The sequence below is a fragment of the Rhinolophus ferrumequinum genome, chromosome 2 (genome assembly GCF_004115265.2).
Source record: "Rhinolophus ferrumequinum isolate MPI-CBG mRhiFer1 chromosome 2, mRhiFer1_v1.p, whole genome shotgun sequence".
Lineage (NCBI taxonomy): Eukaryota > Metazoa > Chordata > Mammalia > Chiroptera > Rhinolophidae > Rhinolophus > Rhinolophus ferrumequinum.
The window spans coordinates 49,256,426-49,272,356 of NC_046285.1; the positions used below are offsets into that span (position 1 = coordinate 49,256,426).

At 48.9% G+C, this 15,931-nt stretch overlaps 1 protein-coding gene across 1 annotated transcript in view; it reads right to left on the reverse strand.

Moving 5' to 3' along the window:
* ITGB5 (integrin subunit beta 5) overlaps positions 1 to 15,931 on the reverse strand; it is a 120,125-nt gene that overhangs the window by 23,005 nt on the left and 81,189 nt on the right. Inside the window, exon 10 of the mRNA XM_033129388.1 lies at positions 9,701 to 10,130. Within this exon, the coding sequence (XP_032985279.1) occupies positions 9,701 to 10,130 (430 nt within the window). The remainder of the gene's footprint in view (positions 1 to 9,700; positions 10,131 to 15,931) is intronic.

Sequence of the window (15,931 nt, forward strand, 5' to 3'; positions counted from 1 at the left end):
GTCAATCCTGATGCCCTGGGGAAAAACATCCAATGCTGGAGATTAGAAAAGGAACAGAAGCATTATTGATGCTTGTGAACTCCAAAGTGATATTGGAGATATTTCAAATTCTTAACACATGTCCAAGAAACCCTGAGACTTCAGGGTAACAGGAGGAATAAAGGATAAAGACCTCTCTTTCCTTGGCAGGACATGGTTACAGTCAAGCAGAAGTCACAGGCTTTGCACCTCGCTACTGTTCTTGAATATTGTTCGGATTTCTCTAGCAAAAGACTCTTCAGAGATGTGAACAGTGACGCATCCTGAGTCTCAGGGCGAGCGGCCTCTCTGTCCTTGGCTTGGGGTCAACGAACCAGCACTGACAAGGTCAACAGAGGGTTTACTCTCCCTGTGCTTCCCAACAGGTGATTCCCTGACAAGCCCCTCACCCTTTGCCTTCATTTCTTGGACCACATGTTGCGTTCTGTATCTGAGCAGCCAAATAGGACCACTACAAATAAAGACGGTGATATTGTTTATGCTGCTCGTCCCCAAACCTCTAAATTACTTCCTGAGATGACAGTACTGGCTAGAAAGCTGACTCTACTAACAAAGGCAAGAGAGTCCTCTCAAAAGGACAGCTTTGCCTTTCTGATTTCTCCATGCTGCTGCCCACGCTGCCCAATCCCTCTCATTACCACTGCATTTCACACGGGAGCGGCAAGGAAAGGGCTTGGTCTCTGGTCCAACACTATCGATCACAGGGAGAGTAAAGCAATGAAGGGAAGATGGAAAAATCCCATGTTCTTTCATGAACTCACCTTCCCAGTTTCAAAGACGTCTGGAAGTATAGGACCCCGAGAACACTGACTCAGAAAGAAAAACAGAAGGCCTGTGGCCAAAAGAAATAGAGATACCTCAGCTCAACCTCTTGAGTTTGGCTAACCCGGCCCCATCCGCCGGCAGTCACTTCCGGGGAAATGTCAACCACAGTTAGGACAGGAATTTACCACCCTCTGGATCATTGCAACAGGATGAGAGGATTACTATTTTCAGCCTGGAAAACGGTCACGTTGTTGTGGTTGCTTGGCAGTTGCCATATTCCACCCTCAGCTGGCCACTGTTCAGAGCCTGGTGCAGCACTCCCAATGGACAAAGTTGGTTTGGAATGTCACATGAGTGGGCCACGCTGAAGCTTGGCTGCCAGGAGCCCAGCCAGCCACGCGAGAGCAGGAAGCAGCAGCCCCGGAGGGTGAGGGGCGATGGGCTTTTCTTGGGTCAAGGCTTTGGGCCAACACTGGTGGGGAGTGTAGCCAACGTGCCAGTCTTCTCAGCCACAGCCGCCCCCACAGGATCAGATCAGTAACAGCCCCATGAACCTCTGGGCAGAGTAACAACAACTACATGAGCCCATCATGTCAAGAGTGTTTTAGGAATTAAAATAGGCTAACAAAGGTTCATTTCAGTGGGTTCAGCATAATCAGTAACAATAGCCAGATACCTGCTGAATACTAAGAGAAACACTCTGGGCTTTTCATCAGATTAATAACCATAGGACGGGTACCTCGGCCAGTCCTTTGGTCCACGTGTGTCCTTCAGCCTGGTCTACTGTGTCTTATACAGCTTTACATAACCCAGAGACACTTAGGAAAACAGAGACTCAATGCTTTCTAAAAACTTGACTGAAATAAACAGCACTTACTTATTAAGTAAGACTAGGAAAATGGGGGCTAAATGCTTAGATGGGGGCAAGGAGGGCTGAACTGATAGTTCACATACTTGGGACAGGTCTCAAGCTAATTAAAATAAGTAAAAATAAGGTCACTATTTACTGGCAAGGTCCCCCTGGTCGGTATCTATCATCAAGAATAGCAGGGAGCTTTAGTCTAGGTTCTGGGCCCGTTTTCCCAAACACAAGCAGGTAATATGCATTTGATCTACTGTGTGTGATGGGTGGTATTACAGAAGGCATGACATGTGCATAATCCCACGATAGTGCTTGCTCATAACGAGCGCAAAATACTAACAAATTAGCCTCAGTCTGTTTCTAAGGAAACCGCCTCAATATAGTGAAAAGGGCATTAACAATGATTCTCCTTGCATTATTACAACATCTGCCCATTGCTAAAGGCCAATGCTGTGATATCAAATAACACAGCAACCTGGGAAGCATATTTCTTTAGGCTGGGGATGATGGGGTCACCTGGTCAAGACTTTGGGGGGTGGTTGTTGGGTGGGGTGGTAGGAGGCCCCCTCCTCCAGGTCAGAGGGCAACAAGCCAGGCTCAGGAAAGGGTCCTGGAGAAAAGAATCAAGACTGCTAGCAGGTCAGAATAGCTCGGAGCACATTCCAGACACCAGGAAGCAGTTGGATCTGGGTGGAGCTCTGAAGCCAATGTTCTGAGAGTCACAGACACTCACCCCAAAGGAAAACAGGGCTCCTTCCAATCCTGCCCCACCCTGCCAAAGGCACCGAGCAGCAGAGGCCTGTAATCAATTATGTCACAGTTTCCAGAGTCAAGAGCAAACCCAAAGTGACAGCTCAACACCCAAGAAATGGAACAAAAGCGGCCTTAGGAATAACTCTTTGAGTCGCCAGAGGTCTCCCGTAGTTTTCAATTTAACTAAGAATGAAAAATGTTCTAACATGGGATTCTATAATATCAAAAAGCTAATACCCCCCAAATCTATACATGACTAAGATCTTATCTTTGACATTCCCATGGTCTTCCTAGGATTCTCCTGTGCTTTTTGAATTTCATCATTCCCTTCACAAGCCAAACTTCATGACCTTAAGGACCAGGCCTGAAGTTCAAAGGCATCACATTCTGGTTCCTCATCACACAGAGCCCTGTCTGCACACCATTCCAAGTAGAAACAGAAGAGTGGAGAGGGGAGATCCAAGGCGGAGATCACTCCATTTTCCACAATGACTGGTGAATTGTTGCTTAAGATGTTTCTAAAAACAGGATCTCAGCAGTAAGCAAAGGCAGTAAGAAAAGTCCATTCCCAGAGCTAGGCTCAGAGCACAGAGCAAGGCAAGTTCTCACAGTGGCTTCCCAACACCCTCTCCCTTGTCTTTCAAGACCTCATGTAAATCTGGATGGAGAGGGTAGAAGCTTAAAAGATTCCTATCTTCCTTCCTCAATCCCAGAAAGTTTCTGAGATGTGGAAAATTCCAGGGGCCCCAAAAACTTAGAAATTAATCCAACTCTGGGCCCATGGCGCCGAGTACAACACTTGGTATACGAGGAATGTTCCATGAGCTCTAGCTGAATGAGAAGAATGCAGCAGCCTACCTAAAACAAAATAACCCTCAGTGAGAGATCATTGTTTCCGTATCTGTAGCTGCACTGTCCAAGATCAGATACTTATTATGCTCTGGTTTTTCCAAAGAGATTTCTCCAACCACAGTCAGCTGCAAGAAGCTGGCTGACTCCAGAGCTGAGCAGCCCAGCTCACCTAATTCACAGGCTGGTCTGAAAGATGCATTGTTTCCTTACATGACAGCCCCTAAATTCTGGTTCCTTTTCGCCTTTCAAGTGAACTTGAGCATTGTCTGGATACAGATGGAATTTTTAGAGAATTCCTAACCATAAGATGCTTGTTGGGAACTTCTGAAACCAACCTATTTTGATGTCATGAATGTGTCTGCTGCTTATCTCTGTGTAAGAAAATGTTCTTCCAGGAAGGGGGTGGGCAGGTAATGACATTTATTCAATACCCTTGGTGGAGAGGCAGCCTGCAAGGAGCTTTACAGTACTATCCTATTTGATGCTCTGGGGTCTTTGACAGATAAGAAAATCTGTCAGAGAGGGTACATGAAGAGCCCAAGCTCACAGAAGCAGGAAAGGGCAGTGCCAGGTTTAGAATCCAGATTTGAACGTGCACTGTTCACAACCATTCTGGTAAATGGTCCTCGGTAGAAGTATCTTTACTAGTTACAAGTATATCTTCCTTATAATCATAGCTACTGAAGAATTCTGTAACAAATTCTGTTCTCAGAGACACCCCATTTGGAGTACTCCAGAACAAATCTGACTCTTACGGCCTTCGCTGTCATGTGTATAATTAGAATTTATATAATACTCGATAAGGGAAACTGCTATGCAGGATATGCCTGTGAGGGAGAGGGGCCCTTTATCTAGCACTTGGGCAAGCATGAACAAACTGAACAGAGGTTACTATAAACCTGAAGAATTTTCTAGGCTCTCCCACCTGAGGCACATAGTGGTAGCCATCCCACCAAAAGACCCTTTTCTTTGGAAATTAAATATGTCAAATCTTAATTCACTCAAAAAGCACATGTTGAGGCCTCTGTCCTGGAACCACACTCAGTGTGGTCCTGGAACAAGTCATTTCCGAAACATGCACATTGCAATGGAGTGACAGAAGGTACTGCTGTGACCACAGCCCCAGGAATGGCCACCACGCTGCTGCTTCTGAGTGTGAAAATCACATTTCTGAAAAGAACAGTATAAATATGGTGAGAAGTACTTTTATAAAATTATCTGGATAACTGTTGCCACGGGAGCTGTTTCATTTGGTGAGAAATAAGACGTCCAGAAGGAGACCATAAGGTCAGAGGCACTTTTAACTGGAGAGATTTAACAGAACCTCGTGAAGCCTTCTGGAAACCAGCAGCCCAGACCCAGAACCTGTACTTAGATGCTGGCTCTGACCCCTAAGAATGACACCGGTAGTGTCACTTGAGTCACTCTCCTTTTTGTTATATTTGAGTGAGAACTACAGATGCCCCTTGACCTCTAATTGCCTGACACATATTAAAGGATATATACATACACATACACACACATATATACATGCATGCATGTGTACATGTGCTCACATGCACGTGTACACACACACACATACACACACACACACACAAACTGGCCAAATAGCCTGTTAGATGGAGTAAAATATATGAGAATTTATTTACTTTTGGAATCTCACAGTCATGAGACCAAAAAGGTTCTGTTCAAAATTCTATATCCTATTTGATTTAAATTGTCTCAATATATGAAACCCAAGAAGTAGGCTATTAGCAAATTATGCAATGTACCCCCAGTGCAGTCATTTTAGTACAGAGACTGCTGAAAGCATCAGGGTTGAGACTGATTGCAACAGTTTACCAAAAACGAGTAACTCAAATCCCAGAAAACGCACTGTATGGAAGCCAACAAAGAACAACAAAGTTTGAGCCATAATATTTTATTATGTTAAAAACCACTAAACAGCTGTTTAGTAGTGGGACTCTGAAGGGGCAACACTTTACGAGACTAAAAAGAATAGAAACGGTCAAAATGGCCCCGTAAAGCTCCCTTTGCACACACAGGAATAGTCTGTGGCTAGAACCGTTCGCTAAGTTCTGTTGCCTCTAGAAAGCAGAGGAAGACACAACAGCCCTGACTGTCCACGCATTTCCATGACAGGGTGTCACAAAAGTAACAACAAAGTTGTTCAGTTGCTTCCAGATCTTAGTCTGATCTGCTGCACTACTAACTTTTACGACGTATAACATACTACAAATGTGTAATTGCTCGCATTTCCCCTCAGTCCAGTCTCTTGGTTGGGAGCTGGAGCAAGGACTATAAGCCTCTTATAGACAGAAAGACCTGAGAGAAGTGGAAGGAGATTCTCTAGGATGTCCCCACCAATTCTGGCCCTGGCTCTGCCTCTGCCCGCGTCTGAAGACAGACCACAAACACACAGTCCCCTTGTAGGGACAGGCAGCAGGGAAAAGGGGTGAGAAAGAAAGCTGAAGTCAGCTGCTTATGACTCTCTGAGTCAGCATCTTCAAGACCAGAGTGGTTATTGGGAAATAAGACTTCTCTCCCACAAAAACCCCAAATGTAACAGCAGCCCAAGAGCTCAAAACTAACACACCCAATTCCAGAGTGGGGGCCCCAAGCCAACGACGGGAGCAACGAACTAGGGGCTGGAACCCCTGTCCACAGCTGCCTCTTGAACAAGCTGTAGTGTTCGAGAGACAGTGAAAGAAGAGCTGATGTGCAAGGAGCCGCTGCCGGGATGTGTCATCCAGTCCTGCCTGGAGCTAGGCTTTAAGTCTTTGCTCAACTATCCAAACAATAGTGGCCTCACTCCAGAAACTGCTTTCTCCAGGAAGACGTGGACAGCCTCACGTTCAACTCATTGTCGCTTTTTTAGTGAAATGGTGGAGGAGCCCAATTGGGGATGTGATGGAAAGAGAGTCAAACTGTCCAAATCAATGATGGAGTAAAGTAATTCAACTTCAAGTGCTTCCTAGCATATAATATTATTTACAAAAAGCAAGATACAAAATTGTATACCACAAACTTGTATACCAAAATTGTATATCACAAACACACACACAAACTTAGAAGAAAAGTCTAGAAGGAAAAGTACTAACCTCTTAAAGTACGAGTGATGGAATTAAGAACAATTTATTTTATGTCTTTCTACCCTTCAAAATATTCTAGACCTCAGAAGAATGCTTCAGCTATCTGGAGCTATCACTTGACTGAGCACACAGTGTTGGAAAGGAGGCATACGAAACAGTGAGGGTAAAAGGAGTGTCTTGTCTGGTCGCCAGATGGTCCAAATTAACCCTCGTCACCCAGAAGGAGACAAACAGCACAGAATGACCACACATCCATTGGCTTCCCTGTATTTTCCAAGTTTTCTTTAAGAATGTGTATGGCTTTTCCAGTTGGGGGGCGGTGGGTAAAAGACACCCTATCTCAGCAATCCGGGGAAGTTAATAAATTGAAAAAACATGCATGTGGGAGCCTCAAAGGGCTTCTGGAACCTCCCATTTCTCTACCCAGGGACACGAGTCTCCCAATACTGCAGGATTGTATGAAGTGAACGGAGGAGGAGAGAAGAGCACCAGGGGTCTGGCAGAATTCTGAAATGCAACATTAGCTCAGAACTGTGGGTTCTGGTGGTTGAACAAAAAAGCTGCATATTCACTCAGCTATAGAATATTCCTGTTTCCAAAATGTCGTTTCCCCTACTGAGGCCACTCACACGTCATCTACTAACGCTCTCTCCCCAGCACCTCCAGGCTCTGTTCTGTATTCACAGGACTGAAACATCTGAGAGCAGGCGAGGAGGCATCCACCACACACTGCGCCCTGTTTGCTGCCCAGCACCATGCCAGCTCCTCTGTCTATGTCTTCTCCTGCAGCTCTCACGGTAACGCAGAAACAAGGCGTGCTAGGCCATTTTTGGGGTCAGGAAAACCAGAAATTCAGGCCAACCCAGGCAGAGGGCTGATAAACTGTGGAGATGGAATGTACGTGGGTTGTCTGACATGAAAGCCCTGGCTCCCAGGCAAAGTACACACAAGCAGCCTTCTGGATGGAGACCTGATAGAGGATTATTCCTGACTCCTCAGGGCAGAGGAGAGACAGTTGTGTGAAAATATTTGCTAGGAAGTTTAAGCAAAACAAAACCCTTCTGAAAGCCAATGGCAGACACTGCTGGGCTTCTTGGAGCCTTGGTGGTGGCTGCGAAAGGGACTGGAAACTCTAGCCCACCACGATGGGACTCCTTAGGCAAAGCCCAGAGACTTATAGGGGGAAGGTCGGCCGCTCCTGCACACCGGGCAGCCGCTGTGGCTTCCATCGAAGCCACTGGTGGTCAGTGAGTCCTCCTTTTGTGCTAGGCACTTTACATGCATTCTCTTATTGCTCACAACAGCTCTATACCCAAAGGAATACATGCAGCATGTGTTGTTAACGGATTTAGAGCTGGGTCTGCCTGATTCTAAGCACATTTTCTGCTAACCCAGACAGAACCATCCCGCTAATCCCAATCTGTCATCCCTTTGACAGGGAAAGAGGGGATGCCTGTTGCATGTTCAGCACATCAGATCCTAACTCATCCACCTTGCTTACTCTTCTATGACATTTCTGTGTCCTGCAACTTTCTGGAGCAATCCCAATGTTGAACATGTGGGTACCATTGCACCCAAGGGTGCACTTATAACTTGTCTCCTGGTGCAATCGGCTCCAGAAGACCTCACTTGCTAACCCGTGTCCTCAGCACTTGTTTCTCCCATGGAGGGATGGCTACTTCTCCAACAGCAATAGATCATTTATATGTTCTGATTTGCTTCATATATTTGTGTTTGATTTTTCCCTGCTACATTCTATGTGCCTTTGAAATCAATACTTCCCAACTGGAAGTCCCTTCTCAAGGAAGGAATCCTAGAAACAACAGAATACACAGCAGAATACACAGCAGAATACGTAACTATAATCCTGCCTAAAATTGTTCTGTTTACTCTATTTACAGGTGGCATGGTGTTGGATGGAATGACACTTCAGAGACACAACTTTCCAGTACCTCATCAGAATGCAACTCCCAGAATGGGACCTGCCAAACTGTCCTCCTGTAACTGGAATACATGTAAAGCCTGATGCTTAAATTAAAAAATTTAAGCATTCAAAGATGATAAAATAAAAACCGGGCTTGGCTACAGTTCATTCGAAAAATTAAAAATCTTCAAATGTTGGTCGTCCAGTCAAAAATGAGCTCAATACCGTAACACGATTGTTTAATGGAAAAGAAAAAGTGAGCACATTGTTAGGATGTGTTCATGGAAGTGGAATGTGCAGATCGCAGGAAGCAAATGTTCAGCTGAGCTCTGGGATGAGCCCTCACTACCCAGGACAAATACCACGTTTGATTCTGAGAAGCACACTCGACCAAATGACAGAGCCCTGAGAGAAGGAAGGGATTTGGTATCCAGCCTGGGTAAGAACAGAGAACAGAGAAACATAAAGAAGCTTTCAGATGTTTGTCATGTGGAAGACAGAGTCTACAATGGGAACCACTGGGTGGAAGTTATTGAGAAACAGTTTTCTGTTCAATATGAAAAGACACTTTCAGATCATGTCTGTGGGAGGCAGAATATGGCCCCCCAAAGATGTCCACAGCCTAGTCCCTGGACCCTGTGTCTGTGTTACTTACATGCTAACAGGGACTTTGCAGATGTGATTAAGTCAAGGATCTTGAGATGGGGAGACTTTCCTGGACTAACTTTGTGGGTCCAACATAATTGCAAGGCTGCTTATAATCGGGAGTGTCAGAGAAAGAGATGTGACAACAAAGCAGAAGTCAGAGTCAGAGAAAGATCTGAAGAGGCTTTGAAAGTGGAGGAAGGTGCTACAAGCCAAAGGAATGCAGATGGCTTCTAGAAGCCGGAAAAGTCCAGGGAATGGATTCTCCCCAGAGCTTCTAGAAGGAATGCAGCCCGGCCGACATTTGGATTTTAGCCAAACAGCATCCATTTCAGACTTCTGACTTCCAGAACTCTAACAGAATAAATTTGTGTTGTTGTAAGCCTCTAAGTTTGTGGTGACTTATTAGAGCTGCAATAGGAGATGAATGTGATGTCTAACAAGGAAATAACCACTACCAACCCCAGTGAGCTCTCTGTCCCAGGAGGCAGAACACCTACCCGTCAGGAATGCTGAGCAGGCAAGTCCTGGGTGACCCACGACAGACCCCTCCAACTCTGAGAGTCCACATCATATGGTGGAGCCTTCTCCTGCTTTTATATTTGACACACTGGTCCCCATTCCCAGGCTTGGGGGTGGGCAAGACTTGCCCTCATCTCCTCTCAGGAGGACAGTGGTAGGAGGTAAAATGCATTTTTTGAGGGATGTCTGAATAGCACCTGGGCCCATGCCTGGCTCCGAGCATAAGTGCTTGCCTGGGGTGCCTACCTGAGCAGAGGACGCCTTTGTTCCTGGCACAGGAGAAGTTGTCGCACTCGCAGAAAGGCCCGTAGATCTTCCCAAACTCACTCTCGAAGCAGGAGCACTGGTTGCAGTTGCACTCCCCACGCCCGCTGCACAGGGGCTTGCCCTCCGCTTCCCGGCACAGGTTCTGGTACCCGCTCTGGTTCTCCCCTTCCTGGCACTCGCACCTGGTGCCCAGGTAGCTGGGGTTGCACTCACACAGGCCACAGACATAAGTCCCATTCCCACTGCATCTGGGACTGTCGGGCTCCAGCCCCACACTGCAGCCGCACTTGCAGTTGTAGGTGACCCCCACCTCCAAGCTGTCCCGGAACCCCACAGGCCGCAGGGTGAACACGTGCTCCATGTGTTTGTCTGGGCAGCTCCGGGCTTCCACCGACACCTCAAAGGACGCCTGGGCAGAGAGAAGAGAGGGGACATTGTGGCCACGGCAAATCAGAATATCTGCACTGGCCTCCCAATCACCCAGGGGCCCAGCCCAAGAACAATTCCTCCGAGGTGCTCGATGGAGAGCTGCCACTGAATCCAGTCCTGTCCACAACACGCGTGGAGAACCCCCGCTGTGGCCGAAGGAGGAAGCAGGCCCCGGTCAGCAAGCGCCCTCATTTTATGGAGGAAGAGAATATTCGGGCATGCCAGCATTTGACGGCATTGTGCTTGGTTCTTGAATGTCCGTTCATTATCTCTTTTAATCGTCATAACCCTCAGGAAATGGGCTTCGACAGGAAGGGAGAAAGATCCACTCAGGGTTACACAGTTTTTCTTCTCTGCTTCCTTTTCACTTCTATCCTATCCTCTTCCCATCTCCATTTTGAAAGTCATTCATTCAACAAATATATACGGGGCACTTCCTCTGTGCCAGGCACTGTGCTAGATGTGCTCTCTGAACCATGGGTGCTGAGGTCCAAGGATCCCTCTGTAGAGTGTTCCTCCCTACTGGAGAAGGGACAAGAGGACACAGTCCCTCCCAGCATATCTGCCTCCTTACAGCCACACCTAAAAGGACCTGAGTGGTCCTTACAGCTGAGGCTTTCATAACCAGCCCATGGCCCTGAAGTCATAAAAGAAGAGTCATCATGATGAAACGCTCCACACACGTAGACAGATCTTTTCTTCCTTCCTTCCTTCCTCCCTTCCTTCCTTCCTTCCTTCCTTCCTTCCTTCCTTCCTTCCTTCCTTTCTTTCCTTCCTCCCTTCCTCCCTTCCTCCCCTTCCCTCTCTTCCCTTCCTTTCTTTTCCCTTCCCTTCCCTTCCCTTCCCTCCTTCTTTCTTTCCTTTTTTTTAAAAAAAAGCATGTAAAGAAGTGTTGCTAACTCCTGAGCTTCTTGTGGGTTGCCTTGGAAACAGGCAGCAAGGTGGACCAAGCTGGCAGATGGCAGTGCAGGAAAGATACCCGTTAGCTGCCCACCTGGGCAAGGACACGCTTGGTGAGATTGTCCCAGGAAGCAGAGCACGACTCCTCCACCTCCCCTCCTCCCACTGGGAAAGGAGCCGCGTGAGGTTAGAATCATCCAGCGCTGCCCTGAGAGCAGGGCTCTGTGGAAATGCACTGACAGGGAGCTGGCACGCCCTGACCAAATGCCGTCCTGAAGGGCTTCTTCCCTGAACGGCGGAGCTCCCCAAACAGACAGAGGCCTGGGCCCACTCCAGACACTGACTCACACTGTCTGGCCCGGATGTCTTTATTTTTCAAAAGTCTCAGATCATTCTGAAGCTCAAAATGGGTTAGAAATCACTTTGCTATTGTTATTCTTAATTCTATTATTTGGGTTGGGATAAAGCTGATTTTTAAAAAATAGTAGCTAGCTTTACTGGGCACTCTTTAGGTAATAATGTGTGCTTTTGGAGAACACTGGAAATACTCTTGTCTAAACGGTCTGCAGGTCCCTATCACTTTGGGATCTTTATTAATTCTAAAAGGCCTGCCTTCAGATTCTGTGACACTGAGGGACACCCCAGGTTGGGGGCGGGGGTGTGTGAGACTGAGCAGGAGGCCAGACCCAGCTCTCTGGAGCTCGTCCTGCTTGGCAGCAAGCCATGGCTCCACGGACCTTGACAACAGATACCCAAGAGTCAGCATTAGCCAAAGGGCATCACAGGAGATGCTGTTGGACTCGTGATCTGAGGATGATGACCAGGACCCAGGGTCAGAGGACACTGGGAGAACCAAGCCAGCTTCACACAGTAGGAGCTAGCCCAGCCCCACACATGTCTACGTGGGGGGTGGCTGGAGGCAAAGGGAGGGATTGACCAAAGCAAGTTCAGGACTAAGTTCCAAAGCCCTGAGGTACAGGTAGGCTCTCGAGGTGAGGAAACAAGACGGGGGAACTAAAACCTGCCTTGTGACAACACACACTAACAGTGCCAGGTGCCGAGCACCTGTGTGAGCTAGGCACTGCACAGGCATTTCCACGAGCATCTCATTGACATGCCCTAGAAGGAAGCATCCTCACAGACAGAGAGAAAACGGGACTGGTAAGTTAGTGCTGGTCTCACAACTGGTGAGAGGGAGGGCTGAGCCTGTGCTCTCCTTGGCACATCCCCTCTTGGAAGTGGGGAAAGAGGCAGGCACCCAGATCTGGGTACAGTGGGAGAGGTGGCCTGGCTCACTGTGGGGACCCCAAAGGTGGTGGCTGGAGGCTTCTCCAAATCTTCCTGCCTTGGCTAGAGGTGATCTGAGCCCATGGGGCCATCAAGAATGCAGAGGTGACCACCCCGCCCTTCTGCGACTTGGAGAGAAGCTGTGACTAGCTCCGTGTCCTATTTCCCAGGGCTACCATTTTGCTGCGCTTGTTAAATGAAAAGCTCTTGCTCCCAAACGTGTCTGTGGGTCAGAACTGGAATAAACTACAAAGGAGTAACCTGGACCAAGAGTCAGAGGCATTTAATTATTGACAGACTGGGGAGGGTGTCCACCAACGAGCATCAGCTTCCCCCAGGAAAACTTGCCTGCAACAAGGGACAAAGTAACAAAAGGGAGAATAAAATGTCCCAAGTCTTGCCAGTGCGTCCTGCTGGGGATAAGTGGAGAGGTTAGGGGAGCCCCTGAGTGAGCGCTGGCAGCTGATCACCCCAGATTTGGAAAGGCTCACGCCCTATCTCGCCTGGCTGGAGGTAGCAACGAGGACCTGGCTTGTAAGCAGGTCCCAGTGGCCTTCCTCGGTCCTCGCTGTCCGGCCCCAGCATCCTGGCGCTCAGCTGGCCACCTGATGACCAGAGAATGGCTGTGTCTATTTCAGCCACTGGGCCTCAGGTCCTGCTGAGGGCACAAGAATGCTGTAAAAAGCACTCGGAGAACAGCAAGTAAATCTGATTTTCGACCCCTCTTTTCAGAGTCCATTTCCCTGAGGGATCAGGAAAGAATCTGGAGAGTCTGGCAGCCGGCGGGAATGAGGCTTCTCTTCCCTGATTACTGGGGCCTCCAACTGATACTGAAGGCTCCCCAGTTCCCGGAGACTTTCCATTCTCCCAGTCTGAGATTCCAGAGGAAGGTCACGGACAGAGCAGCCCTGCCTCCCTCCCAGTCCTGTTATTTAAACCTCATTGGGATGCGCCTGGTTCCCCAGCAGAGCTGCTGGCCTGATCCACCCTTTCAAAAGGGCCACCCGGCCCCCACCCCAAACCCACCAAACCCAGAGCTGTGCTGATGCCAAGTCCACTAGGAGTGCAGTGAAACAAAGCATTGGGCACAGGCTCGGGGTACAAAGCCCCATAGGGGACAGGAGCAGGGACGCCGTGGGAAGCCGGGGACGGGCTCATTGGGTCCTTTGTACCGGGCGATGGGGCTTGCCACACAATCAGCCACTCGCATACTGATTTGTCAAAGCCGGTCCATGAGAAAACCAACTCCCAGGCCACGGCCACTCAGTCAGCCCTGGATGGTGTTGGGCCCAGGGGAGGAAAATGAGGGAAAAATCTGAAATCACTGGAGAAAAGAACCTCATTGGATTTGGGGCTTTCAGGGTTTTCTTTCTGTAATATTTCTCTTTGAGGACAGATGTCCTTTCCCCTAACCCTCTACCACCTCTCCTGTGTCTTGCCTGGATAAGATCTCTTAACACAGAGAACAGAGAGGAGCCTCTGGTTGGAAGTGACCAGAGACCTCTGCCTGCCCATGCTCACCCCTGCAGGAAACCTTATTTATGAGGAGGTGAGCCCCCCGCCGGCTGCCACTGTAACCTAGCTGTCCCAAGGCTGCCCCACACATGTCCTCATCCATAGGCCAGACCCCGAGACACCTGATGACATTATACCGCCTGCTTTCCCTAATCCCTCTGTCCTGACGAGTCCCAAGGCCCTTCAGCTGGTCTCTATACCCCTGCCTAGCCCCTCGCCATTCCCGGACCCATCCATAGCCCTCGCAACTTGCGGCACTAAAGAATGGAACCTACCTGCCAGACAACAGCCAGACACCTTAGCTTTGCACACGTCCTACCAGTACGGCCTGCAGCCCAGCTCTAACCACCCTCCTCTCAGCCCCCAACTCACGCCTCTCAGCTGCTTCACATTGGGAACAGGGCCATGTTCTCTCACAGGCTCCCAGACTCACCTGCGGTGCCAAGCTCACTCACGGGACCTGCCCACCCTTCCTTTCTGTGTCTGGAAAACTCCTGGTCATGCTCTGAGCCTCGACTCAAACAGCACCTCTGCAAGGCAGGGCCCCTCTTCCTTGGGGCTCCCGAAGCGTCATGCCCCGCTTTTGTCACCACACCCGTCTGTCACCCTCCAGGGGGTTAACTCAGCTGCATGTTTATTTCTTCCATCAGATCTGTCCTTGGGACAAATACCAAGAGAGAAAATACCCACATACTCAGTAGCAAGCCTGCTTGCCAAAGCCCAACTGTAAACTCCTTAGGGAAAGGCAGTTCGGCCTGAGAAGAGGAATAAAACTTTCCCTTCCTGGCCCAGGGTTAAGAAAAGCAGACTAGTCCCAGCTGGACATGCACCCCTCCTTTAGCAAAAAGGGGGTTAGGGAAAGCCCCCAGTTCCACCCACCAGGGCCGGCTATGTGCGCATGTGCTTCTGCGTCACACAAGCCCTCCCTCAGCAGGGCCTGTGCTTCGTTTAATGCCCTGCTGTTGTCATCTTGAGATCCTTAATAACTCTGGAACAAAGACCCCACATTTCCATCTTGCACTGGGCCGTGCACATCAGTAGCAGGTTCTTCCTCCCACTGCCTCTAGGGCCCTCAAAGAGCTCGCCGCTCGTGGCCCGGCATGGCCTGTGAGCGCAGCGTGCTGAAGACAGTGAGCGGCTGCTGCTCCGCCGGCCTGCCCGCAGCCACAGAAAATCAAATCCCCACAGCCCTCGCCGCGCAGCCCGCGGCCACGTGACCACGCCCCTTGGACAGCAAGACAACATGAGAATGTGGAGAGGAGACCAGGAGCCAACATGGAAGTTTGTTTGGGGGACCACTGCTGTTTCAACGGGGCCATGGCCCCTTGGATCCCAAGGCGGGGGGCGGGGGGGGGACGGGGGTCGCGACTCGCCTTGTGGAAAAGATGTTGAGGGCGTGTGGGAAAAGCAGCCGTCTTTTTTTACTGTTTCAAATGCTCTACAAATCATCCCAATACATCAGAGATTTTTCACTTTTGTGAAACTGCCACTTACAATCATTTTCTGTCTTCTGGACAATGCCTCTTTATCCTACGATATCTCAGCAAAAAATGCAATCTGTATCCCGGAGTGTGTGTCTGCACATAAGTGGCAATGGCACCACCTTTGGCTTCTTTGAAGCTTTTACTTCCAAAGTGCATGACGTGTAAGCGAAAAACATAGGCTCTGCGCGGGCTCTCAACCACAAGGTTGCCAGTTCGATTCCTCGAGTCCTGCAGGGGATGGTGGGCTGTGCCCCCTGCAACTAGCAATGGCAACTGGACCTGGAGCTGAGCTGTGCCCTCCACAACTAAGATTGAAAGAACAACAACTTGACTTGGAAAAAAGTCCTGGAAGGTACACACTGTTCCCCAATAAAGTCCTGTTCCCCTTCCCACAGAAAATCTTTAAAAAAAAAAAAAAGAAGAAAAGAAAAACACAGGCTCTGGCCTCAGCAGTTTCAAATTCTGGTGCTTGGGGCTCACCAGCAGTCGGACTTGGGCAAGCTGCTCAGGCCCCTCTTGGAGGCCCAGTCTTCCTCACATAAAATGGAGAAGTAATGTCTACCTTATACAGCTGCTGTAGGAAGTGAAAGAAGTA